The 27,006-nt window shown below is 35.2% G+C and overlaps 2 protein-coding genes across 2 annotated transcripts in view; both read right to left on the reverse strand.

Moving 5' to 3' along the window:
• Smp_026700 (tRNA-dihydrouridine synthase, putative) overlaps window positions 1–17,438 on the reverse strand; it is a 29,721-nt gene extending 12,283 nt beyond the window's left edge. Inside the window, exons 1-5 of the mRNA XM_018790814.1 lie at window positions 17,357–17,438; window positions 14,129–14,250; window positions 9,059–9,176; window positions 5,205–5,484; window positions 2,735–2,975 (exon numbers count right to left, since the gene is read on the reverse strand). Coding sequence (XP_018645836.1) covers window positions 2,735–2,975; window positions 5,205–5,484; window positions 9,059–9,176; window positions 14,129–14,250; window positions 17,357–17,433 — 838 coding nt within the window. The 5' untranslated portion in view covers window positions 17,434–17,438. The remainder of the gene's footprint in view (window positions 1–2,734; window positions 2,976–5,204; window positions 5,485–9,058; window positions 9,177–14,128; window positions 14,251–17,356) is intronic.
• An 814-nt stretch (window positions 17,439–18,252) lies between these two features.
• Window positions 18,253–27,006, reverse strand: part of Smp_136580 (exocyst complex protein exo70, putative) — a gene marked incomplete at its 5' end in the record, with an annotated part of 27,653 nt that continues 18,899 nt past the window's right edge. Inside the window, 3 exons of the mRNA XM_018790815.1 lie at window positions 18,253–18,859; window positions 20,669–20,710; window positions 21,505–21,700. Coding sequence (XP_018645837.1) covers window positions 18,605–18,859; window positions 20,669–20,710; window positions 21,505–21,700 — 493 coding nt within the window. The 3' untranslated portion in view covers window positions 18,253–18,604. The remainder of the gene's footprint in view (window positions 18,860–20,668; window positions 20,711–21,504; window positions 21,701–27,006) is intronic.

A 27,006-nucleotide genomic window follows, 5' to 3' on the forward strand; every position in this document is an offset into this window, starting at 1 on the left:
CAAAGTTTCCTAACTGCTAGGTCCTAATGGCCCGATGACGGTGACGCCGCCGACATTCTGGCAGAACAGTACTTTCGGACATTTCGACCGACCCATACTAACTATATTGATGAGAGCTTCACCTGCAACTCAACAGGACTCGTAACGAGACTATAATTTATGGACGACCTTTGAACAAATCTTAAGTGACCTTGAGAAATATTAGCCAATCAGCAAACAGTCAGTATAGAGTAAAAATATATTATACAAAACCAAAGAATTAAAGTGGATACACTCCTTTTACATGATCCAAAAACTTGTCAAGGTTAGAAAGAGGTTCAAAGGTTCTAAAATCGTAATGCATAAGGTAGAGAAACTCATCCATATGGCTCCATAATAGTCGGTCTCTGGAGCTATGATATTGTCGCAAATACTCTCTCAGCCTCCAGTACATAGCTTCAATATTGTTTGCGTGTACTCCGATTGTGTAAGTTCGTCATTTTTATTACGCATATATCCCTACAATACTTACACCACTCGACAGCCGAAGCTTCAGTAACATCTGCGATTATTGCAGTCAATGTTACTAGTGATTTTATTGTACAGTTCGCGGCAATTATTATAATTTGCCTTAGTCTCAATCTGGATCGAGCGAAAAAAGTTCCTATTCTAGAAGACGTCTTCCTCCAACATATATTACATCGAAGGACAACATCACGGTAGTCTGTCTAAAGTCTAAAAGTCATTTTATTACTGCAATTACAAATAAAGGAACTTTTTAGTAGTCTCATTTATTGTAGACGCTTAGTTATCACGTCTTCTTTGAAATCCATTGTAAACCGATTTTACATGAGCACCAGGCACTGAAATTGGCGCTGTCACCTTGAAATCCCTCAAACGCTTCTGATTGGCTCGTCCATAAATTATGGTCTCGCAGACTCTCAGAAGTGAACCTGAACGCTGACTTGATGTACCGGAAACTGCAGCACCTAAAAAAGGCACAGCATGGTTTCAGAGAAGTTCACTCTTATATAACCAACCTGCTGACCGCGGTGGACTGATGGACAACCATCTTTAATCGCAAGGGAAAGGTCGACGTCATATACTTTGACTTCTCAAAAGGTTTTGATAGGGTTAACCATATATATCTTATCAATAAGCTCAAGCGACTAGGTATCAAATCACTTTTAACTGATTGGTTCACTTCATATCTAAAAATTGACATCCTAAGGTCAGAGTTAACTTCACTTTCTCTCAGGCTACGTAATGTCCTAATGGGGTCCATCAGGGTACAGAACAAGGACCTCTTCCTTTCCTGATTTATATAAACAATTTTCCACGGCAGGTATCGTCTGATTTATTACTTTTCGCCCATAATGTAGGACTCTGGGAGGAAGTATGCAACCAAGAGGATAAATCGGCATTTCAGGAGGATCCGACTTGACTTCATAGTTGGGCAGATAACAACGGACCTATCTTTAACACTTCAAAGTGTAAAGTAGTCCATCTTAGACATGTTGCAGACTACAACTACAACTTAGGTGACCCCTCTGGAGGTATCCCAAGTTGAAAAAGATCTAGGAGTATTAGTACCTTACGATCTGAAGTCTTACGCTGCGACAAAAATGCCTTTCGAACATAATCCTTAACAGTTTTATTCGTCCCCATTTAGAGTACGAAAACATAGTATTTCCTCTCTCACTCCGAAAGGTGAGGACGCTATTGGACGTATCCAGAGGCGAGCCAGGAAATCAGTTCGAGGACTGAAACTCAAGTCTTATGAAGAACGCCTCCAACTCCTGGACCTTTATCTATCAGAGTAAAGGCATATTAGAGGTGACCTTCTAATGACTTACAGCATCCTTAACACTTCTGGGCATCCCCCCCCTTAAATACCTACTTAGGCTGAGTCCCAACACAAACCTTAGGAGTAACACCCAGAAACCGGAGAAAAAACAGCAGAACGGAGTGTAGGCACACCTTCTACCCCTCGGGAAAAGTCAATTGTTGGAATTCGCTGTCGGCTGAGCTAGTCCAAGCGACTTCCCAGGAGTCATTAAAGAGAAAACTTGACATAATCTTAAGGACTACTATGATTTACCAACTTCTCTTCTTTGTCCTCCTTTATCGTTAATATGCCTAGGTTCTTATGTGGAGGCATCGGTGACCTACTGCTACTAAATACGTTAAGCGAAAGCTTCTATTTCATCCTAAAACATTATTTATTTAAATACATAGGTGTTGGTACAAGGGGGCACCAGATATATATGTGCTACACATTAGTGACGATCGTCTCATTCTTGATACGGTTAAACTCCATCGGTCACGAATTTCCACTAGAAATTTGGAGGCTCATTTCCGGGTTGGTTATCAGTGAACACATGTATATAGTTTGATGCACATTGCTGAAGAGTCTCAAGTTATGGTGGAATAGCTGATCGGTACCTCCTGGTTTTTTAATAACACTATAATTGATGGTTATCCATCCACTAGTGGGACATTACCTTAAAATCGATCTGTATGAATTTTGAATATATGTACAGGTTATTAAGTCAAGAAGTTTCATAATGTATGATCTACCAGTGATGCTTTGACTTGGTTAGGATAAATTCAAGACTTTCGGCGAAGTTATCTGGAAATCAGTTTATAAAATATGGGTGAAGAATTTTAGGGGACCATTTGTTATCCCCTTGTCATAAGGAAAAGTAATATGCTAACATACTCTTACATATCATATTATCGGTTAAGGACTCACCATGACAACCGGTCGTTTCCTGAGCATCATATGCATCGTTTAGTCCACGGACATCACCATTCAGTATTATTGGAATATCAGTACCAAGGTAACAATGTTTAATTTTACAGTCGACCAATTCTTGAACCACATTCCATGAAGCACAGTCCCTGCTACGTTGTTGAGGTGTTCTTGCATGTAATGTAACCCAGTCAACACCCATTACAGCTAAACGTCGGACAAGTTCAACGGTTAGTTTGATCTAGTTAAAAAGTATATTTTAGAGTATTATAACAAACAAAATTAGATAGTTTTAATAGTTGAGATCATTGGTTCGAACCTCGCGAGGCGAGATCGCGGATGCGCACTGCTGAGGAGTCACAGAATAGGACGGAACGGCCGTCCAGTGCTTCCAGGTTTTCCATGGTGGTCTAGCTTCAATTGACTCATGATCTCGATTATTAAAACTACTATAATATCCACAAAAACTCCTTCTGATGAAAATTAGATAAGTTGTTGAAATATCTAAATGACAAGAACAGGTAGCCCAGATGTTAAAGCAGGCCACCAATGATAAAGATAAGTGTTTATCGACTTGAGACTATTACTATCAGGATTTTTAAATAAAATATCAGTTATTTCAGAACAATTTTATTAAATATGACAACAGCGATTTCCTCATCGATCTAAGCAAGTTGCTTTTGATATTTTTAGTATGATATGAGGATCTAGGAAATGTGGTCTACTGAACACTAATAATGGGATAAAGAATATGAATTGAGCAACTATGGAAAAGGTTACTGACTGTTTTTCTTACGAATCACCTTAACTGGCTGGTTGTTCAAATGAAGACTACCTAATGAATCCACTTTGGCAGGCTTAGATTATTTATTCGAATCAGTTATTCCGTAATTACTTCGCAGTGATAGCTCGTGATACTTTGCGGTTTGACCCAGATGAACTTAATTACTCAGCGTCCTTCATTCATGATTCAGAAATTGATCAATCTAGATCGATTTATTCATCAAATCCAAACTAAACAGAAGTATTTAATTATGAGGAACTGAAAATGGCTTGAACTAGCAGAACCAACAATGAAAATGGTAAAACATTAGTTAACGGCTACAACTTAGTACTGTCTACTCTAATTTTCACGAGATTGAATCTATTTCCTTTGAGCTGTGTTGAAGCTATACATGAACTTTGAAAAACACATTCAACTTCACTGTCTATGATGTTGTATTTTTGGTTGTAGAATTTGTTAAAAAGCTGAATAAGATTATGGGATAATAGTTTTTTTGTCGTTTAGAAATTAGTTACGTATGTACGTTGTGTAGTTTTTCTTATTCATTTAACAACTAATTCATGCACAGTTGCACATGTTAACATTTATTTGAATTTAACAAGTGTTACGTTATCGATGAATTAGCTTGAATTTAAGTGAATAAATGTGTTAATAAACAACACGAAATATTTAACTGATTTACACAGTAAACAACTGTTGAGATTTCGTAGCAGTATTTAAGTTAGAGCAGGTAATTTCCGAGCTAATTTCAATGAAATTGTCAACATACATTTGAAAGCAGACATCTAAACAGTCGGCTTCAAACAGTATAAAAAAATGTGTACTGTTGGTTATAAAACATGTTATTCTGAAAAGATATGATGTAGCTTCGTTGGATGACTAAATTAATCGGGTAATCTGAATAATGCTAAATAGACTGATATCTATAAACGAAACAACAGAGTTTTTTTATATGACTATGGTAAATTCAAAAAGAATTAAGCTAATTTTTTTTATTGACTCAATAGTTAACCTATTTTCGTAAAGGATATAATAAACTTAATAATGAGGTACAATTTAATGCATTACACTTTTTCTATAAATACTAGTGATTCTAACTGCTGCAACTCCCATTTTATCCAAACTAAAATATATAAATAGTACCTTTGGAATTGTCAACCTCGAAGCTGAATATATCCCTAATTTCTGAATTATTAAGTAAACTAGTAAAATTTCCAGGGATATATTGTTGGTAAGTTGTTAAGTCTATATTCCATTAATTTATATCGAACAGTTCAATTTGACAGGTGGAAATGAAGGTTTTCCCCATCAAGTCATCGTTCACTTCAATAGTTTTAATACTTTATTATGGTATCGGTGAGTGGTTCTGTTTCCTGTTAGGTAACGAGTTAAGAGTTCATGTATCCACCACTTGAGTTATGACTGCAATTTTCTCAGATTAAATATTCTGTCTTAGTAATTTTATAAAAACTAGTAAAATTTCCTCAATGGTACTGAGTAAAGATTTCCTTTTTTTAAATAAATAGCCTTGATTACGCTATTAGTATTCTTTCATCAAAATACAGATAACTATATTACTACCGATGGACGGAATAGACTATCTGAAAAAAAGACAGTTCAATAATTAAGTTATATCCAGAGCACAAATGAATGTTAAAAAACTCATGAAAATTTTTTACCACTAACTGGATCGCATGAAAGCCCCTCTCCAACAGATCTATTACTTGTCGTTGGTATACGAATTTTAGCAGAAATTGAGAATGGACCGTGAGATCGTGTTATAGACTTAAATTTATTTCCTAATTTGTTATTTTTGTCTAAATCTTCTATATCGTCCGACATTTTACAACTTTCCATGTGCGAATTACGCCATCGAGGAATTGTATTTCGAGCGGCATGTACAATATTGGCAATTTTTTCAGGTTCTTTTAATAGGGCTGATCCTAATCCACTACCTATTGCCCAACTAGAATATAAAGAACAAAAGGAAATGATAATGACAGCATGAAAAAATTCGTTCAAGATATTTAACTAATCTTGTATTCGAACACCAATATATGAAGGAAGAGTATTCTTTCCAATAAATTCTGTTCAGGTTTTATCTAAATTAATAATACAAAAAGTGACCAGACTTAAGGCAAGTACATCGTTTAAAACATCCGCTTGCAGCTCTTCTAGGGTTACTGCCGGTCACAATATAATTAATACTATGATTACTTCAACTAGCTTGCTATTCATTGTGTTAATCTCATTTTATTATGTTGATATGGTATAGGAATTAGGGCTATCACACAATTGTGACAGGCTTGATGTTGATTATAATTGATATTAGTAGAAATATTTCTCAATAGTAAGAATTATTTTTACTATTGTGTGACCTTTTTTCCATTGAACTATGTGTATACGGTTTACAAAGTCAGATAATTTACACGGTATGAAATGTTTTGAAGTCATTTTTCAATTTCGATGAAAATATTTTTTATTATAATTCTTATTACATTTACACTAAGTCCAGTTACTAACTTGACACACCATATTAGCACAGAGGAGAGATTATTAAGACAAATCGCAGAATCGTATATATAGTATTGGCGCCAGGGGTATTAGAAAACACTAGGAATGAACGATAAGATTCGTGAAGAAAACACAAATCCGTGAAATAAAAATTATAATTTAATTTTAAAGCTCAAGATCTACGGAATTGTAAAGAGGGAATGCGCCTGTGTAATTGCGAACTATTCTGAATCATGGTATTTAACATCAATAACCATTCGTTACGATGATTATGTGGACCCCAACCAGGTAGTCTGTACTTGTCAACAGGGTTCAGACCAGGTCAGTGACTTCAATGACTCATATGTCAGGTTCCGGTTTGCCAGCCACTATTATGTTCTTGATCTGTCTGTGTTTAATATACAAGGAGCGAAATTTGTCTTGATCTAGTTTGCGGCCGTAATGCGATGGGTTACTTAGTAAAACCTTGAGACTGGCAACACGTGAGTTCGATTAGTGACTAGACAGCCTTGAGATCAAAGAGAAGAAAGTTATCATATCATTGACCTATGTTCTGATAGGTTGGGAAGCTAACGGAGAGAAGACAACTTAGCTGGAACTGTTTCTCCAACTTATTACTAATTAATATGAACTCAAAAGGTACGTGGATAAATATGTGACTATGAAGAGATAACAACCAACAAAAAACGAGGAAAGTAAAATAAGGTTCACACTCGATGTTACATCCGAATGAGGAATAAATAAATGACAACTACTAAGGGTTATTTGTGGACTATCATTACATATATTCCTATTCCTTTTATCGTAAGCTTTCATTTGATCTATTGACTAACGTTATACGATTTACCATTCTCAACTTATTCGCAATCTATTAATTACAATCTCGCATACGCACAGCCACTTTTGGCTTGATCTTGTTTGATTATTATTTTTCATTAGATGGTGTGATGCGGTCTGGTATACTTGTATATAAACCACGTATGTCTGAAATATACGATTCGTGTAGCGGAGGCTGATGTTTATGTTTTGGACTCAACCGGCTGGGTTAGGCGAAAAGTCACTACTTCGAGGACCAATAAGGACTCAGAGTTGATGCTAGGTTGCTCATGCTGGTTAACACATCATTGGTTTAGCACAGGTGCATAGAATCCCCAAGTCTATGGCATCTGAAAAAATGTCATGAATCCTTGAAATGTAATGCACAGCCAAACATTTTGACAATGACGATTCACTTGTCGCTGCCGTTTCAGTTCATGGTGCTACACAAGTTAGGCAACCAAATATCAGGAGAAGGTATAAGATAAGAGCTAAACACAATTCCCGCCAGAAAGCAGATGTTCATAGTTTCAGTTATTCATCTTCACATCGGGACAAGAATAAATGAGTGCAAAAAGTAAATCACATACCAGAAACTACCTAAACACTGCATAAAATCGATCTCAGGTCAGTGTGTAAGATACTGTTTGACAACTATCGTTTGGTGATATCATCGTTTTTACAAACCGATAACTCCAAACAAGGCCCACACAGAGGAGCACAAAGCTAGATATTTCGTATGTTGAAATTGTGTGGGGACCCTGCGGTTCTCCGCAGGAAGATGAAAGAATGGTATCTTTCCAATTATTTCTAACTAGTGACTAGTCATTATTACTTTTGTTTTCAGAAAAATATCAGTTTCTCTATCGCACTCAATTCAATCATGACGCAGAACTAATACAAAAATATGGAGTAAAATCCTGGATGCACACAAACATAATTAGGTAGTTAGAATAACGACATAACTAAGTCATGTGTGAAACAGATGTAAGTAATAGGATCGTATTAAATTAACAATAATTCCAGATAAGTACAACACGTGATAACAGATTATTCATTACGCAACGTCTTACAACCAGGAAAATAAAATAATCTAAGTATTCAATAATTAAAAAACAAAACTAAAAACAATAACATCACGTAGGACAGTTCCAAAAGTTGTTTTTCCTACCTGACCTCGTTCACTACAACAGTAGCAGCGGTGATCGAGATTAGGCACTAAATATACGATCCAAGAAGATATAAATTAGTGTAACAAAAACACGAAGAAGGTTATGAGGAATTCAGAAGTTCGAAATTCGGGGGAAGACAAAGAATGGATGCACATGTGTAGTTGCAAGCTATTTTGAATAATAGCATTCAACAACTCTAACCATTTGTCACGATGATTACGTAAACCCCAACCAGGTATTCCATACCTATTAGTATGGTTCAATTCAATTGTCAGTGATTTCATAGACTAATGTCATATTGCGGTTTGGCGTCCCTATCTTTCTTCCAGCCTACTTCAACACCACATAACATCGCCCGTAGAGGTAGGCGGTGGTTGGATATACGTAATACATGTCCCAGCCACCTAAGCTGATGAAGATTTGCTAGCTAATCAATAAATTTCACATCCTTACCTAGTACCCTATTCGTAACCCAGGCTTTAGTTACTCACTGGTCGCAAAATACATGAGCAATGCCTCGGAGACACCTGTGACCGAATACTAGTAACCTACGAATACCCTCTATTCCTAATGCCCATGTTTCACATCCATAAAGTGAAACGGAGCGAATCGCTGCACAATGAACTCGCTTTTTGGTTGGAAGACGGATATCTCGTCCACGCCACAAGTGACGCAGGTTGGCAAAAGCCATTAGAGTCTTATGAATGCGTGACGAGATTTCGTCGGACACCAAACCATCAGGACTGATGAGAATGCCAAGATAAGTGAAGTAGTCAATGCATTCAATTACCATACTTCCTACATATAAGATATCAATGTAGCCAATGGTTGGACATATGTAATACATGTCTCAACTACCTTAGTCGACGAATATTAACTGCCTTATGAACTGATTAGCCATCTTCACTAAGTAGTCTGTGTCTAACTTGATCTGGATCAATAGTATATGACTATGATGAAATAGTTTTAATATGAACAAATCTAAGTAGTACATTTAAGTACGGGGGGAGGAGGGGAAAAAAGCAGAAAATAACTTACGGTTGCGGACAACCACAATTTAAATCAATTCCATCACAATATGGTGCAAGCATTTCCGTTGCTATCGCAAATTCACATGGATCATTTGACGCAAGTTGTACAATTAACGGTCGGTCATCTTAAATAGATACAACAACGAGAAGAAAAGAAAAATAAAGAATTTCAGGGGTTACCGGTGAGACGAACTTTCTTTCAATTTCAATTATCGAAAAACAACGAAAGAGTCAACATCATAAAAGTAAATTGTTAGAAATGAAAAGATAAGCTGTAATCAATAGGTTAGACAGTTAATTTATGACAAGATTTTAAACTTATTTATTAGAAGAGAATGTTCAATATAAGAATGATGAGAATAAAAACACATGGAACTGAAATAAACACAATTCTTTATGAAAAAAGAACTAACCACTTTAATCTAAATGTAGGTGTTCAATTAGGTAGATAAGTAATCGAATTATGGAAATAGATTAATGTCATACAAATTCATAACAGAAGGGGGTTTTGTGGAGATTTTAGTAATTTTATATAGTTGAGATCATGAGTCAATTGAAGCTAGAACGCCATCGGAAACCTGGAACCACTGGACATTCGTTTCGTCCTATCGTGGGACTCCTCAACAGTGTGTATCCACGATCCCGCCTCGTGAGACTCGAATCCAGGACCTACCAGTCTCGCGCCAGAGCACTTAACCGATAGACCACCAACTTCTGAGGATTCCCACAATAGGACGAAACGGCTGTCCAGTGCTTCCAGGTTTTCCATGGTGGTCTAGCTTCAATTGACTCATAATCTCAATCGCAGTCTTCAACATCAATGGGAATATTTAGATAACCAGTACAAATGAATTATCTTACAAGTTATCAATCTTAAATATATTTTATGAAAAATAAACATAGGTGCTTATCCAATCAAATATATTGACAAGATTAATAAAAACTAGATGATATCTTATTATACAACATCGGTAATTTAAAGTTATAATGACAACTTGTAAAATTACTGAAATGATGGAAATGATAGAACTAATAGTGTTTTCACATAGTCAATCGTGAAATCTGATATAAATAAAACACAACCACTAGTCAATTGACTATTTACTTATGGATCAGTTAAAATGTGATTTACTCGGGATATAAGTCAATGATACTTAATGAACTAACGATTCTTCATATGTGCTTTTCATAAAGAAATTATTCGTTAGATGATTCTCATGAAGAATGATTTGATGGTTCATCTTAAACAATGAATCAATCAAATGATGTCTCGGTAATCACATTCAATAAAAGAGACTGAGGTTTTTTCTTGGGGGGGGGGAGAGGCAGAATGATGTTTCACTAGAGTTAATTGGAAGTATTGATTAACTGAATAAGTTCATAAAAATTGTTTCTAGGGAAATACACTCATTGTATAGGTAGTTATAGTGATTTATTTTTAGACGAATTTAATTTCTAAACAATATTCCATAAATGAACTGTTTATTAATTAAACAGTTATTATCTCTAAACATATAATGTTTGATTATATTTCTTTGAAAAAGCTTGGACCAGATTACTGAAAGAAACAATGAATTTACTTAGAGTTATATGATTGAACATTTTACAAATATAATTCTCTTCATTAAATAGGAATAATATATTTGTAAAATCTCAGCGAAGGAATTTGAAGTAAATCCAACGTTTCGCCTGGCAATCTGGTCCAAGCTTTTTCAAGGAAATATAATCAAAATATAAGAGTATTTTTTCGAACAAACAATACTCTAAGATCAAAACTAGTAAGAATTAAAGATCCAATACACAATGAAGAACAACAGAATTGTGTCTATGAAATCAGATGTAATGACTGTAATGCAACGTATGTAGGCGAAACATCAAGGCAACTGAATGTGAGGGTGAAGAAACACAAACAATGTTTAAAGCACTTTCCTAAGTCCTCAGATAATGTAAGGAAACTTGAGGACAAGTCAGCGATATCATTACACTCGACAGAATCGGGTCATACAATTGATTTCTATGGCACAAGAATCCTTCAAAAAGCTTTCAATTTTTACAAGGACAGACAAACAACAACATATGGGCTAATCCAAACAATATTAATAGGAGGGATGGAATACAATTAGCTGTGCCATGGCTTCCAGGTTTTCCATGGTGGTCTAGCTTCAATTGACTCATGATCTCAACTCTATAAAATTAACTGGAACATTAAAACAACACATGTATTCAGTTTCGAATTACATTCTTCCTCTTCGAATTTCACTCTTATTTTGTTTATTTATCTTCATTTTATACATGCTGTGACATAATTGATTCATATCATATATTAAAAATTGTATGTTTTCTTAAAAATTCACCGACAGGAGACAACATATTGTGAATGAAATTTCTCTCAACACTTACGTATATAGATAATATGTTATCTTAACACAATTCATTTCACATCACAGGGCTCTTACACACTAATACAAATACCTAGTTTAGACATTTTTAACGCTGATTGGATGACTTATTCTGTGTACAATGAACCGGAAAACCTTGTACCTATTTATATTCGATAATTTTGATGTTTGATTATATTTCCTTGGCAAAGCTTGGACCAGATTGCCAGGCGAAACGTTGGATTTACTTCAAATTCATTCGCTGAGATTTTACAATTATAAATATATTATTCCTATTTAATGTTTTACATCAACTCGGCGCCCAAATACTGTGAAACTATTCGCATGAGATTTTAGTGGCCCGTTATTTCATTCCAATTTGATCGTATGTTGATTGTCGTTATCTAAATATACATTTCACCAATACTCGTATACAATCATCGACTTAAACCGCATTAGTAAATAACGGAATTAAATAAGTCAAATACGAGAATGAATTTCCAATAGGTGTATTCCATACAATCGTTGATCCAAACAAACGATCGAAGAAACGAAGCGAAATGACGCGCGGTAGAGAAAGTATGTAAGCCAACTCGATTTAACTAAGCGTGAATCGATATTTATAGTCGAAAAAAAGAAGTTACAGACATATAGTGGATCAGATAAGAAATGTACACATATGAGCTTACATAACAGTCAAGATCAATAAGCGAATGATTGACAAGGTCAAAATGTGACGACGCATAAAGAACGAATAATTGGTCTGTCCGAAAATTAGAATAGGCTATGAGGGCTCGACATAGTGTCAGTCACTACAAGACCATGATATAAACCAGAATATAATATTTGATGTAGGTATCACTACCAAGTATAGACTTGATAATTTTGAATAAATTGAGCATTGAGTAGATTGTTATAGATAAATAATATATAATATAATATCCCAATGAGTAGAAAAATTAAATTTTCTGACGTTTCGTGACTCAAATTAACATTAATCCAAGTTTAAATAGTACAACGGAACAATAAGAAAATTAGGTGCGATCAATCAAAAAACAGGTCTGAGTAAATCAATGTCATGTCATTTCGGTCAAGGTGATTCATAAGCGACATCTATATAATTTGTGTGTGTACGTGTGCACTGTTAATGATGAAAAATGTGTGACCTTTATAATGACAAAGGAGAGTTTAATTTGTAAGGTAATTGTGTGAATTGTAAATAATATCAGACTACGTGACTAGGATAGATAGTCCAAGTAGGATGTATGGTACTGCCTTCCTTTCTATTGAGAACAGTAGGATTAGGCATTATATGGAACGATTCAGCTACTCTCCTTTCTTTGTAATTGGAGAAGCCTTTTTGTAGTATTTTGATATTTTTGAAATCAATTTGGTGATTGTTGAACTTGGTGTGAACTGCTATTGCCGATTTAATTCGAAGCCTATCCAGTTCTACAGGATTATTAGGAGGTTTCTTTGTGTACCTACTATGTTCTTTGGCACGAGTCAAGATTTCGCCAGATGACTCTCCATTATAGAAGGCATCACAATCGACACAGCCTAATTTGTAGACGCAGTTCTGTGTAGACATGAATGGGAATTTTTCTTTTAATCGAACTAAAGTATTTCGACGTGTGTTCGTTGTTTTGTAATATACTTTAATTCTGCGTTGTTTTACGATCTTTTGGAGTTCTTCTGTTGTGCCATGACGGTATGGTGGAACTGCAGTACCGATCCATGGTATTTCATTCGAATTACTATTACGTACTGAACTGTCTCGTTTTAATATACTTCTAATAATCTTCATAGGAAGATTAATAAATTGTAAGATACTAATCACATTCTTTTGTTCTTTTTGTTTGTCCTCTTCTGAAGTGATGATCTTGTTGGCTCTTCAAAAAAGATTTAAGGCTAACGAGATCTTAGCACTGAAAGGATGTGCTGAATGGAAGTCAATATAACGATTAGAGTGTATGGGCTTTCGGTAGATGGATAGATTCAGAACTCCATTTACATTTCTCTTCACTAAGCAATCTAAGAAAGGTATCTCACCATGTTCATTTTCATTCTCATTTGTGAACTTGATTTGAGATGAAAGTGTATTTATCCGTTTTGAAAACAATCTTAGATGAGTCTTTTTTATCACTACAAATGTATCATCTACATATTTAAGCCAAATTCGTGGTTTAATGTCGTTGGTGAAAATATTTGATTCTATGTGTGCCATAAAAAGGTTGGCCACAATCGGGGACACGGGGTATCCCATTGATACACCATTAGTTTGTTTGTATAAAATTCCGTTGAAAGTGAATAGAGTCGAATTTAAGCAGAGTTTTAATGATCTCATGATTAAACTGATGCTTAAAGGACATCTGTCAGAAAGAGTATTGTCATTCTCTAGTAAACCACTGATGAATTCTAAACATTTATCATTAGGAATACTAGTGTATAAAGAGAAGACATCAAAGCTTACCATGACTTCATTCTTCTCGATAATTAATTCCGATAATTTTGATTTAAAATCATATGTATCTTTATTCATATTATGTAAGAAAATCTAATTTTTCTACTCATTGGGATATTACAAATATATTAATTTATTTATAATATTTGATGATTTAATCAAGATGATGTAATACACCGACGATAGAAACCAATACGATGATTATAAAAATGGACTAGAATAAATATTAAATTACTTGGACAAGTTGTAAACTCAATATTTCTTGCTTTCTCTGATTGAATAAATGAATTAGCCAGTATCATTGGTGTATGAACTAAATCAACGTTATGTTGTCGAAGAAGTAAACGGAATGGTAATCTATAAATGTATATATACATATAAAAAAAGGTATATTATAATAAATTGAAAAGTAATGAAGAATGAACTGCAATGTGATAATTAATAAGGAATATACACATTAGCAAAGAGACTCAGTAGCTAAATGAAAAACGCGGTGGAGTTTCAAGCGGAAGGTACTGGGTTCGAGTCCCAGGGTGAACACCAACTCCGAGATGCAGGCACATCCAGCTGACGAGCCTCAAATAGGACGAAACGCTCGTCCTGGATTCCACTGCTAGCCACACACATTAGTAATTGATTAAGGCTATTGTACTCTATATCTGTTTCGTAGTAGAAAACTAATCAATCAAAATTAAAATTTTTAATCAAAATATTGTGGCCTTGTGGAGAATTTTTTTCCCATAATTTGCTTTTTTTTTAAAAAAAATGTGGACCATTCAAAAATATTTTCTGTCACAAACTGTTGTATACGATACTGATTTTCGAAGAAAATCATTAGCATTTATATTGTTATACAAGAAGTAGAGTAGAAATAGAAATGAAATTGGATTATTTTAAATTTTGTCTAATTTAAACAATTTTATTACATTTTCAATTTGATTCTGAACTTGATTTACTTCTTGTTCATGTTCTAAAATAATAATCAACGTGTATAGCACTTTATTTCCCTATGATCATTTTATTGCACTATATTTAACACAATATACAATAATATATCTGTACACATTGAATAGCATCCATCTTTCTGGGACAGCTGGTAGTGAGGTGTGTGCTAATTATATCGACATAAGTAGTATATAACACTAGTCGGAAAGAGGCTGTAACTCTGCCTGGAGCCCCTCTAGGGCTACTGCCAATCCCAAGCCTGGATAAAGGAGAAGGTTTGGGCATGATGTTAGCGAACCCATCCCGTAGAAAACTAACTCGCTAAAAACGTTAACCAGGAGAAATAATTCGAACCATTTAAACTCTGCCCTGGGAGTTAGGTCTTCATTTAGAAGAATTATGACGTCTCATGATGAAAGCTGAGTTCCTCCGGAAGTTACGAGGCTGATACCCCTTCTGACAAACCAGAGCAACTACTAATTTAAGTGCACAGAATGTTCTTACAATGTGGTGGACCGGGAGAGTCATCCAAATTGCTGCAGAAATGAAAAGATACAACCTGAAGGTGTTTGTAATCACTCAAACACATTAGACACAGGTTGGACAACAACGACTAGCTTCAGGAGAGCTTCTGTCATACTCCGACCACGAAGAAAATGCTCTACGTACAAAAGGATTTGCACTGATGTTATCAAAAGAGGCACAAAAAGCATTTATAGGATTAGAATTTCATGGACCCAGGATCACCGAAGCCTCCTTCAAAACAAAGAGGGAGGGCATTACAATGATTATATTATGCAACTGATTAAAGTTAAATCATAATACGATTTTTATTATTTACTCTATTATTATTACATCAACTGAAATATGGTTGTATTATTCCTAAAATTGCAAAGATACTCCACATTCTCTTCAGTAAGATTTCGGATGAAGAACGGGTACCAACAGACTGGAAAGTAGGACTTCTGATCAAAATACCAAATAAAGGCGATGTCAGCAAGCGCGATAACTACAGGGGCATCACTCTTCTCTCAATACCAGCAAAAGTCTTCAACAGGGTATAGTTAGACAGAATGAGGGACTCTGTAGACGCCCAACTTCGAGATCGACAGGCTGGATTCCGTAGGGATCGACCGTGCACTGACCGAATCGCAACTCTATGGATCATTGTGGAACAATCAATTGAATATAAGTCATCACTCTACATCAACTTCATTGACTACGAGAAAGCATTTGATAGCGTGGACAGGACAACACTATGGAGGCTTCTTAGACACTACGGCGTACCTGAGAAGATAGTCAATATCATACGGAATTCCTATGATGGATTAAACTGAAAAATCGTCCATGGAGGACAACTCACTGACAAGGCAAGGTTGCTTACTCTCACAATTTCTCTTTCTCCTGGTGGTCGACTGAATTATGAAGATGTCAAAATCTGGAGAGAAGCGCGGGATACAGTGGACATCTAAGATGCAGCTGGACGATTAAGACTTCGCGGATGATCTGGCTCTTCTATCACACACGCAAAAACAAATGCAGGAGACGACCAGTGTAGTGGCAGCCTCAGCAGCAGTAGTTCTCAATATAAAAAAAGGAAAAAGCAAGACTCTTCGATACAATACACTTGACGGAGAAGCTTTGGAGGATGTGAAAATCCTTACATATTTGGGCAGCATCATTGATGAACACGTTGAATCTGATGCAGATGTGAAGACGCGGATCGGCAAAGCAAGAGCAGCATATTTATAACTGAAGAACGTCTGGAACTCAAAACAACTGTCTGCCAACCAACACCAAGATCAGAATTTTCAGCACAAATGTCAAGACAGTTCTACTGTATGGGGCGGAAACCTGGAGAACTACGAAAGCCATCATCCAGAAGATACAAGTGTTTATTAACAGTTGTCTACGCAAGATACTTCGGATCCGTTGGCCAGACACTATCAGCAACAACCTACTGTGGGAGAAGAAAACAGGAAGAAGCGCTGGAAGTGGATAGGACACACATTGAGGAAATCACCTAACTGCATCACAAGACAAGCCCTCACATAGAATCCTGAAGGCCAAAGGAGAAGAGGAAGACCAAAGAACACATTACGCCGATAAATGGAGACAGATATGAGAAGAATGAACAAAAGTTGGATAGAATTAGAAAGGAAGGTCCAAGACAGAGTGGGTTGGAGAATGCTGGTCGGCGGCCTATGCTCGATTGGGAGGAACAGGCATAAGTAAGTAATGCTTTATCGTCTTCAGTGTTATTTCTATGTTCAAAACTATTGATAGTTTATTTGATTACAATGGTTTTCTCTTGAATTTCAAATACTATGCTGAATATTATTAGAAGAAACAGACAATTATCCAGTTTAAGTTATGGTAAAACTAATGTTGTCAATGGAGGTAAACGGAGGATAAAGGATCAAAGGGAGTGTTATGTGCATGAATTATAGTGATTCATAAACATAGACATTATGAAAACGTTGATTATTGGAAGAAATATTGAAAATTATGTACTAACTTTGTATATCGAACCATAGGAGCAGAAATACGAACAAAAGGTAAGTCATCTTTTTTATAGCATGAAAATATATCCATTAACCTAGAGAAATAAACAAAAAAATAGGTGTATTGTATGCAATCATTGACTGAAAAATGAGAAATCGTTCGAAATCATTCCAAAGTTCTACATTAATGTAAAGTTGATTTAGCCTGTATACAAGTAGTTAAGAATTACTTTTACAGGTTATTATCTAAAAACTGCGCACAACTACAAATATCCATCACATCATAATTATTTCATGGTACTTGGCAACTGTTTTGATATGAATCAGTATTACTTAAATGTAATGGTTTTTAAGGGAGACTACAACAAAGGTGACTGATAATAACGTAACTTAAACACTAAGTATGGGGACCTATCTATACGGCTTTAAGTTGAAAATAATTTTATGGTATAATAATCATTAGGAGCAGCACAATTTCATCTTTCAAAATGCTAGATAAAAATTCATCCCCAACAATTCAGCGCTCCCTAGTTTTTAATGCTTCTCCATACGATATCAATTCATAATGATATTGGGAGCAGAAGAAGGACTATTACGCCCAGTAAGAATATTTTCGAAAACGTGAACTGCAAGCAATAAAATATTGTCAATGAATTCTTATATTTTTGCTACTCATTCGTTTTACATCTGCTAAAACCATAATCGTGGGTGCGCACTGCTGAGGAGTCCCATAATAGGACGAAACGGCCGTCCAGTGCTTCCAGGTTTTCCATGGTGGTCTAGCTTCAATTGACTCATGATCTCAACTCTATAAAACTTATCATTATTGAACATAAGATGAAAGTTATTCAAAAGTATTGTGTTGTTCAAGTACTTTTTCCAGGATATAAACGTAATCAGAAAAAAAATTCAAACACAATCAATACTTCATAATATTTGATACCATCATAAAATGGAAAAAAGTACATTAGGCTTAAAAATATAAGTCTCTTATCCACATGCATACAAGTTGTAAAGATATATAACGCAAAAAAAGGCACAATAACGTTATGTATTTGATTAAGCGTTTAATGGTTGTACGGTATCAATGTAAGTTTTGAAACCATTTATTACAAAATAAATAAAAACAGAGAATTCAGTTTTATATTTTGTGGAGAAAACATTGCAAAGGAATCAAAGGGTTTTTCCTTTCGAACGAAAAAAAACCAACCACAATAATGGTATGAAGATTATTGTCTTATTTGTTTAAAAGGAAATGTTTTCTATTGACGTGTACTGTTAGTTGATGTTCCATTAAACAAATGTCGTATTCGAATTTCAAATTCTTCAACGGATAATTTAATATATTTATCACGATTTGTTGTGAATGCGATAGACATTGATTTTTCCCAGAAACCACGATATAAAACAACTAGATCCCGTACTAATTGATGCTCTAAACTATTTTTCAATTCTCGATCAGGTATTGATATAAGATGATGTTGTTTAGTTAAAGTATTCAATCCATTATTAAAATCCTTAGAATATAAAGCAAGGAGAAAAAGAAAAGTGAGTTAATATTTGTAAATCTTAATTACAAATCAACTGTAAATAATCTAGTAGAGAGACTTATGTGAAACACAAAAATTACAGTAGTATATACGTTAATCAATTAACCGCCATTAAGACACTCGTCCTGAGGCAAAATATTCAGTGTAAATACATTTTTACTTTATATATATAAAGTTGAGAATGTACGGCGGCTTTCGGTATTCCATCAACATCAACTCCTCAAAATGCAGTGACTTATTACCATTTATGAGCCAAATGAAGATCACCATTGAAGTGGAGGAGTTTTATCTTACAACACTGACATATATATGTTTGTCATCTTCCATTACATCTCGAGAGCAAGTGTATGGGCTAATTAAACAAAATAGATAGTCAGTTTATGATACATAGATGAAGTGGACTTTACTTATCATGGAAGTCTCACTAACACAGGTTAGTTGGTGTCTGACGAAATATTGGGACTCATTCGGAGAGCTCAGTTGGTCTTTACCAACTTATGTCACTTATGGAGTAGATGAGATATTCGTCTGTCAGCTATATGACGAGTTTACTACGCAACAGTTCGCTCCGTTCTATTTAATGGCTGTGAAACGTGGCCTTTAAAAATAAAGAGTATCAAAGGTCATTAGTATTCGTTCATACGTGTCTTTGAAGCACTGCTAGTATATTTTGGGACCATACTAGGCAAGAACGACAAACTGGTTGATGAGGTAGTGAAACTTTATCGACTAAGATTATTAAGACATGTGTTACTTATGCCCGTCCACTGACTACCTAAACGAACAACGATGACTGGTGCACGAGTAGGTAGGAAGAAAGCTAGAGGAGGCCAAACCAAGACGTAGCATCAGTTCATGAAGATACTGACCATTGAACTAAATCATGTAGGTAGGTATAGACTACGACGTGATCATAGTAAACAATTGTTAAGGACTTTGAATGAAACTCTACAGAATAGTTCGCAATGGCGCAGGTGCATTCACTGCTTGTCTTATCTCACATTCTTAGCTTCTGAATTCCTCTCTTTTTATTTTACTAATTGACACTTTCTAAAGTAGTATCTTTGATGTCTAATCTTTTTTTATTAACACTAATACTGTTACATGTACTTCTCTGAAATTCGCCCTAACAATTTCATCTCTCTGTGTTAATGGCGTAGGGCAACTTCAACTGATGCACATGTGTGCCAGTTCCTACATTACGTTTGAATGACTAATTGAAGTCAAGTTTGGTAAGATTGTTATTTATTGGAATATCGTAATTCTGGAATTATCCTGTTTACCAGTCAAGGTCATGTATTATTATTGAGATATGCCCCATCTTCGTCGTCATTATGGATGCTGTTTTATCTAGAGCTTTGTTTCGTTTAATTTGTGACTTTATTGTAATCATTGGTGTTTCAATTGATCTAAATATACGTATTTACACTAAATTTATACTATTCATGTTATTTGGTGTCAAATGGGTTAAATGCTTCTTGGTTTTTAATAGTAGAATGTTGAGGACTTAACTGTATCATAGATTTCCAAGTTTTCATTATCAATAAAGAGCTAATCCATTGTTCCAAAACCATAAATTACATGAAACACCAATCATTATGAATTATAAACACGACAAAAATGGTGCAGATACGGTAATTCGTACATAACCTTGATTGGTAGGTAGGACAATTCCAGTCGTACATGAGGAATCAATTTATTGAAAAACAGAAACAACAACAAAAAACACTAACACAAAATGTATCTAATATTTTTAAGTCAATCAGTAAAACTTACATTCCAAAGAGATTTTAGAAAAGATCTCTCCTTTTGATCTATCTATTAAAGTAAGAAGGATAAAATAGAAAACAAACAAGTTACAGTTAAAAAAAACAATTACAATCAATATAAAATAAATTACTCAATAAGATGATAGACCCATTCATCAAGTAAGTGGTCTATTGTTAAAAGAATAAATGAGATACACAAACAAACATGCATTATGAATGATTTATACAAATAGAATGATGGTATTAATAAATGAACTCACAGAAGGACGATTAATCATACCAGTAATACGATTTAAAATATTACCATCTGGTAATGAAAGCATGCGTGCACACCTATAAAGAATTAGATTAATTTCATTCGTAAAGAAGAAAACGAAACAAATTCCAAAGACAAACAAAAATTAAAAGAATTTTGAGAACAGTTATAACGTAGTTACAATTTTCTAGATTATTCAATATAACATGGAAGAAATAAAAAGGATCCCTAAGTAAAATAATTCTCATAGAAAGGATCACTAAGGTTATAGTATAGTACTATGTTATTAACATGCCAATATAAAACACCAATTATGCATATCGCCATTAATGACTATTAGATGGAATGGAAAAAAAGTTAGGATAAAAGTTATGATTACTATTAACTAGAAAATTGATAAATGACAACAATCGCACAATTATTAAACATTCGATAATTCTTCATTATCAAATCATGATACAACAAAGCTATTGCATGCATAAACATAATTAATGGAAATAATAGAGATTTTATAAACCAGTAAGAAGTCAACTCTAAATCGATAAAAGAGACAGTAAGATATTTGGGAAAAAAACAACAAAAGACACCTTGGTTAGATGTTCATTCATAATCTCTTGAGATTGCTCATTGTTAGTGATGGAAAGTTTATGATGACTAGTGTTTAGATTTGGTGACAATACTGAAGCTAATAATACAGATCCAAATTGAGAGGCTTTACGTCGACGAATACTACTTGATCCACAGCTTTCAGGAAATGGTCGTAAATGTAGTATATCAGCACAACTAATACACAATTTTTGTTTATAGAAAAAGAAAGGATTAGTTAACTAGTTCATGATTGAAGTGAAAAAATAAGTGCAAGAGGAAATACATATAATGAAATATCATATAGACCGAAAGTCCTAGGTTGGATTCCCGGTTGAGAAGTTGTGGGTGTGGGCTGTTGAAGAGTCCCATGTTCGGACGAAACAGATGTCTGATCTTTTCAGGTTTTCAATGGTTATCTAACTTAGATCGACTGTTGATCTTAATAAAACTCTGCAATCTCTATAGCCCTATACTAAAAGAAAGTGCATAGCATGCAAAAATATATTTCTAAAAAAATATGTTGATAAACATGAAGAGTGGATACTTTGGTGAATACATCCAATTGATAAGCTGCATTCACGTTGAGTCTAGTTGTCTATGTTTTATGGATATCTGTCGTTTAAGTAATTAATTTAACGTGAGATCGATAGTTTGTGTTTATGCGCTATTCAGCCAAGAGACTGGGAAAGCGCATAAAAAACGTTTTCACTAAGACAATTTTCATAGTGATTGGCACTGAGTTTATAACAATGCTTTCGTCGAGGGATTTGTTACAAAACAAATTATGCGAGGAATGATTAAACACAATAAGCAATAAAATATACAAAAAGTACATTGAAACAGACTCCTCGACTGTAGTCGAAGTTTTTTCTCGTATTTTTGCTGTTTCTAAGTCTTTGTTAGGCGTTCGATAATTACTGAGGCTAGTATTTTAGACGCCATATTAGTCAAACTAATTCCCCTATGGATCCTTTTATATATATTGGGACGATCAATGAATGCGACCAGTCGGATAGGATTACGTCCAGTCCTCAGATTTTAGCTAAAATATTTGTCAACCTAAAACTGGACCATCATCCTTAAGGACATCTGTAGTAAGTCCACCCGGACCAGCTGTTCTTCCTCGTTTCAGATTAGCTATAACTTTTTGAATTTCAATTAGAGTCGGGGAGTCTATTTCAAGGTTCTATTCAGGCTGTTTGGAAATGCTGGGTAGCTGTAAGAGTAGATGAAAGCCAACGTTCATCGCCCACCACTGCTCTCGATCGTTCCGTAAACTTGTAGTTAACCTAGATCTGATTTGTTTTCGCTCGTCATGATGTTCGTAACCTGATGGGATAAGTTTACAAGAGTCTATCAGTGCAACATATGTTGCAGAAATCCACAAGTTTTTCAAAACCTTTTAGTTTAAATCGCTAATATATGACGCTATTGTTTCTACAGTTGTTTGCATACCTTTCCAAGCAACATCTGGGTCAACCTCGTTTTCGGAACTGCCTAAGTGTGACATCAGTTGTTCCTGGAATATACTTTTGGCTTTCTCGTCAATGAGTTCAACTCTAATGGGTTTTCTTAATGTGGCTTTTCTGTGTCCAGTGAGACGCAAGCGAGTGCATGCTTCTAGTAGAGCATGATCGGAGTCTAAACATGCATTCCAGAACGAGCGGCAGTCTCCTACCGATGACCGATGGCAATATGGTCCATTTAAGTCCATCACTGGTTTGATGCAAGGGGTCTCCATGTTAGACGATATCTTTCCATATGCTTAAAATTAGTGATTGTTAGAAATAAACGATTGTCTGAGCACAGTTGCAACATATGGTCACCATTATTTGTTCGCTGAGCCGGAACACCAAAATACCCACCTAAATGTCTTTCTGTTTGGTTTATGTTACCTATTTAGGCATTGAAATCACCTGCGACTAGTACTTTAACTTTTTGAAGAAGTTCAAAAAGCTTTCTGTAAAAGTAATCTTTCACTTCATCCGGGCTGCAGTCAGTGGGAGCGTAGGCAGAAATGAGGAAAAGGCAACGACGCGTGCCCCTATCCTTCCGAGTTCTTACAGAGCCATTTAGCCAAACAGCACACAAGTTTAAATAGTACAAAGGTTACCTTTGTACTATAAGAAAATATATTTATTATTGTCCCGAATTATTAGTTACAGTATCTCACACCAACAACCATTTTTAGCTTGTTCTTGTATAATTTCTATTTTCTATTTTATAGCGTTATGCGCTCTGGTTTGCTTGTATATAAACTACTTATGTCTGAAATATACAGTTCACACAGTGGAAGCTGAGATTGTGTTCTGGACTCAACGGAAAGGGCAAGGCAATAAGGACCAATAAGGACACAGAGTTGACTCTAGGCTGTTTGTATCGGTTAACGTGTCAATGGTTTAGCAAGATACCAAGGTCATATAAGTCGGTGTTCGAACTGGCGATTAAATCATGTGATACTTGACGGGGCATAGGACATAACAGTGACACTTGAGCAGGAAGTTTAGAGTTGATAGTCTAGGCAGGAGGAATAATAAGAATTGAAGAGAGGAATTCATTATGAATACAGTGGTGGTATTGAATGCTGTTAGAGGTACGAGAGTGGTTATCACTTCCCGCTTGCACACACTGTGGAAGAGTTCTTCTAGAGGTACCTGAAGAGGGAATTGTGTTAGAGTTGGTCCTAGTGACCCGCAGTGCCCAAGGGACAACTGCTTGAGGCCGGCCATACACGGCTTTTCTGTCGATAGTTTTTGTGTTAGCTCCGTACTTGTTGAGACCTCGCCAACGGAGAAGGAAATCCATGGGATAAGTCAAGGTGTTCATTTTTACGGCTGACCTTTTCTAACCCCATCTTTCCTTTCCGAGAAGGCAACATTGCCGCCATGATGGTTGTCTGAGGGGAACATCCTACTGTCATCAGACCTCTGTACAGTCAGCAGTACGACTTCGCCCTTAGATCTTGGGTTAGCTGCTTTTGGTCTTACCGCTTTTCAACCGACCTACCTGGCATGTTGGAACCTTGAGGAACTATTGTTCCATCCAGTATAGACCGATGGGTTAATCTCGATAGGCAAGACTGACTACAATATCGAGGTAGTAGCAACCTGGTTTATTACCAAGTAACAGATGGAAATTATCTGGAGAACCAGAGAGTCAAACATTCACTATTCGACTCATTGGGGTATTAGTAATATGTATTCTAACCAGCAAATAAATAAACTGAATAAAGTTTGATTTTCCTCAAAATAAAAACGAAATAGATTGTGAACACCAAAAACGAACATTTGTGTAAAACATACCATCGCGTATAAAAAAGTTTACGTTCATCCAATATACTAGTAATTTTGGCGACAGCTTCACGATCTTGTGATAAAAGATAACGGTGAATATTCGTCCTAAAAACCATCCCAGTTACCGACACCATGAAAAAAGGATGTATAAATTAAGAAAACCTGTATTATTTAGTTGTAAAATCAAAGAACAATATATCCACTTATGTAAACCAAAATATGGAAAACGTGATTGGTTAACGATAGGAAGGAACTAGACGATTAAGTGCCAAAATTATAGGGGTTTGTGGAGATTAATAAATATTAGTGAGATTATGAACTAACCCAAGTTAGACAACCATCGGCTACCTGGAAGCTCCGGACAACTATTTCGTCCTAGTATGGGACTTGACGATGCCCATCTATAACCCTGCCACCTGGAGTCGAGTACATGGCCTTCGGTTTCATGGGAGCACACTTAACCTCAGACCACTGAGCCGAAATCCAATGGTGTACATGTCTAAATTCAACCAGCTGAAGATACCGAGTAACTATTTTCTGTGGTTTTCTACTGAGCAGAATAAAAAGTAAGGAAATTTAAAATATAAAAAACGTATTTACGCAAACATGGTCAACTTTGAGACATGTCAGCAAGCACTCCCGACCAAGAAGTCTGGATTACACCCCATATATCTCAGTAAAAACGTGGATGACTTCATGAACTAATATCATGCTTTTATCTCACTGCTCCTTATTTCTTTCTAATCTATTACTATGATTAGCATTGAGTAGCAAGGTAGGTGCGTAAACCATAAGATTTTACTCATGAGAAATATAGGTTATACACAAGTAATCATAACAACGATATTTAGTTGTCATGACAAGTTTCTTTTTATTTAAGATCAAAGTTAGTAGTTTTTTGTTAAACAGTAGCATGAGATTACCTTAACATGAATGTCACAAAATATTTGTAAACGTTTTTGTTATATCTTACTGATTATTAAAACTAAGATTTTTATTTTTAAACCAAATTTCCCATGGATATACATATAAGCTTTTTTAAATCAAGTTAATAATTCTTAGAGTAATTTTATCACAAACTGAAATCAGTTGTAGAACGATTGAAAGCCAAGGAGGACTGGGTAAGTGTTCTGCTTTAGTTAAGAGCAGTCTACTAAATCTCTACGAGAATAAGTTGAAAATCCCTCCAGTGTTTTGCAGGACAATATTGTCATCTCTTTATTCTTTCGTTCTACCTTGTGTTAAATCTCATTCAGGACTTTTGTAACTTTATCTTATTTTTTCCCTCTTTTTTGTCCGGACTTTTATCATGTGACTCCGGTTAAGATTTAACTTTATTTGATTTCGCTACTGCATGTTTCCAGGTCGTTGACAATAGGGTCGTATCTGACTAAACTCAAGGTTACGGAGTGGTTAGGCTGATGATTGCTCACCTTTGATTGCCTGCTGGAAACGGTTACTCGAATTCTTGAAAATAAATATTTCATCCCATCTTGTTAGGAATACTCTTAGTGATTCTCAGGTACAGAACACTTGCTTATTAATGATCCCTTTAGCTGTTTAGTATGCTATTCTGTGCTAGATAAACCTTCGACTATGTAGCACAGACTGTATCGTTTAAGATATTTTGTACTTTTGATGTAATTTGTTTCCTTTGTTAAATTAGAACCGATTACAATAAGGACGGGGGTTTGTGCTTTGATATAATTTAATATTAGTAACTCAACAATGCTTTGTATGCTATGCAGTAGAACGTAGTTTGATCGAATCTAATAAACTTTGGGTCGTTAAAACCACTATAGTAAATGGGATGAATGGTTGGAGAGATTTCACCAGAGACAGCAATATATTTAAGAGATACTTTCACTTTCATAAGCTCTTTATCAAGCAGGTGTCTGAATTTGAGTAAATCGACTTAGGATGACTGTTCGTTACAGGATGCATACCTTATTAGCAATGTGTTCATAGAGATTCAGCTACTTAGCAACGCATGACTTCTACAATAGTGATATCATGGATACAGTAATTAATTTGCAACAACTAGGCTGTAAGTTTTGCACCATTTACTTCGATTTGAGTAGTCCGACAAAGTGTAGTTTAAAATTGAATATTTAAACTTGTATTCGTTAAATAAATTAAATTATTTTCATAGTTGAAGGCGTGAGTCAATTGAGGCTAGACCACCAGGGAAAACCTGGAAGCACTGGA

Source organism: Schistosoma mansoni (assembly GCF_000237925.1).
Source record: "Schistosoma mansoni, WGS project CABG00000000 data, supercontig 0013, strain Puerto Rico, whole genome shotgun sequence".
Lineage (NCBI taxonomy): Eukaryota > Metazoa > Platyhelminthes > Trematoda > Strigeidida > Schistosomatidae > Schistosoma > Schistosoma mansoni.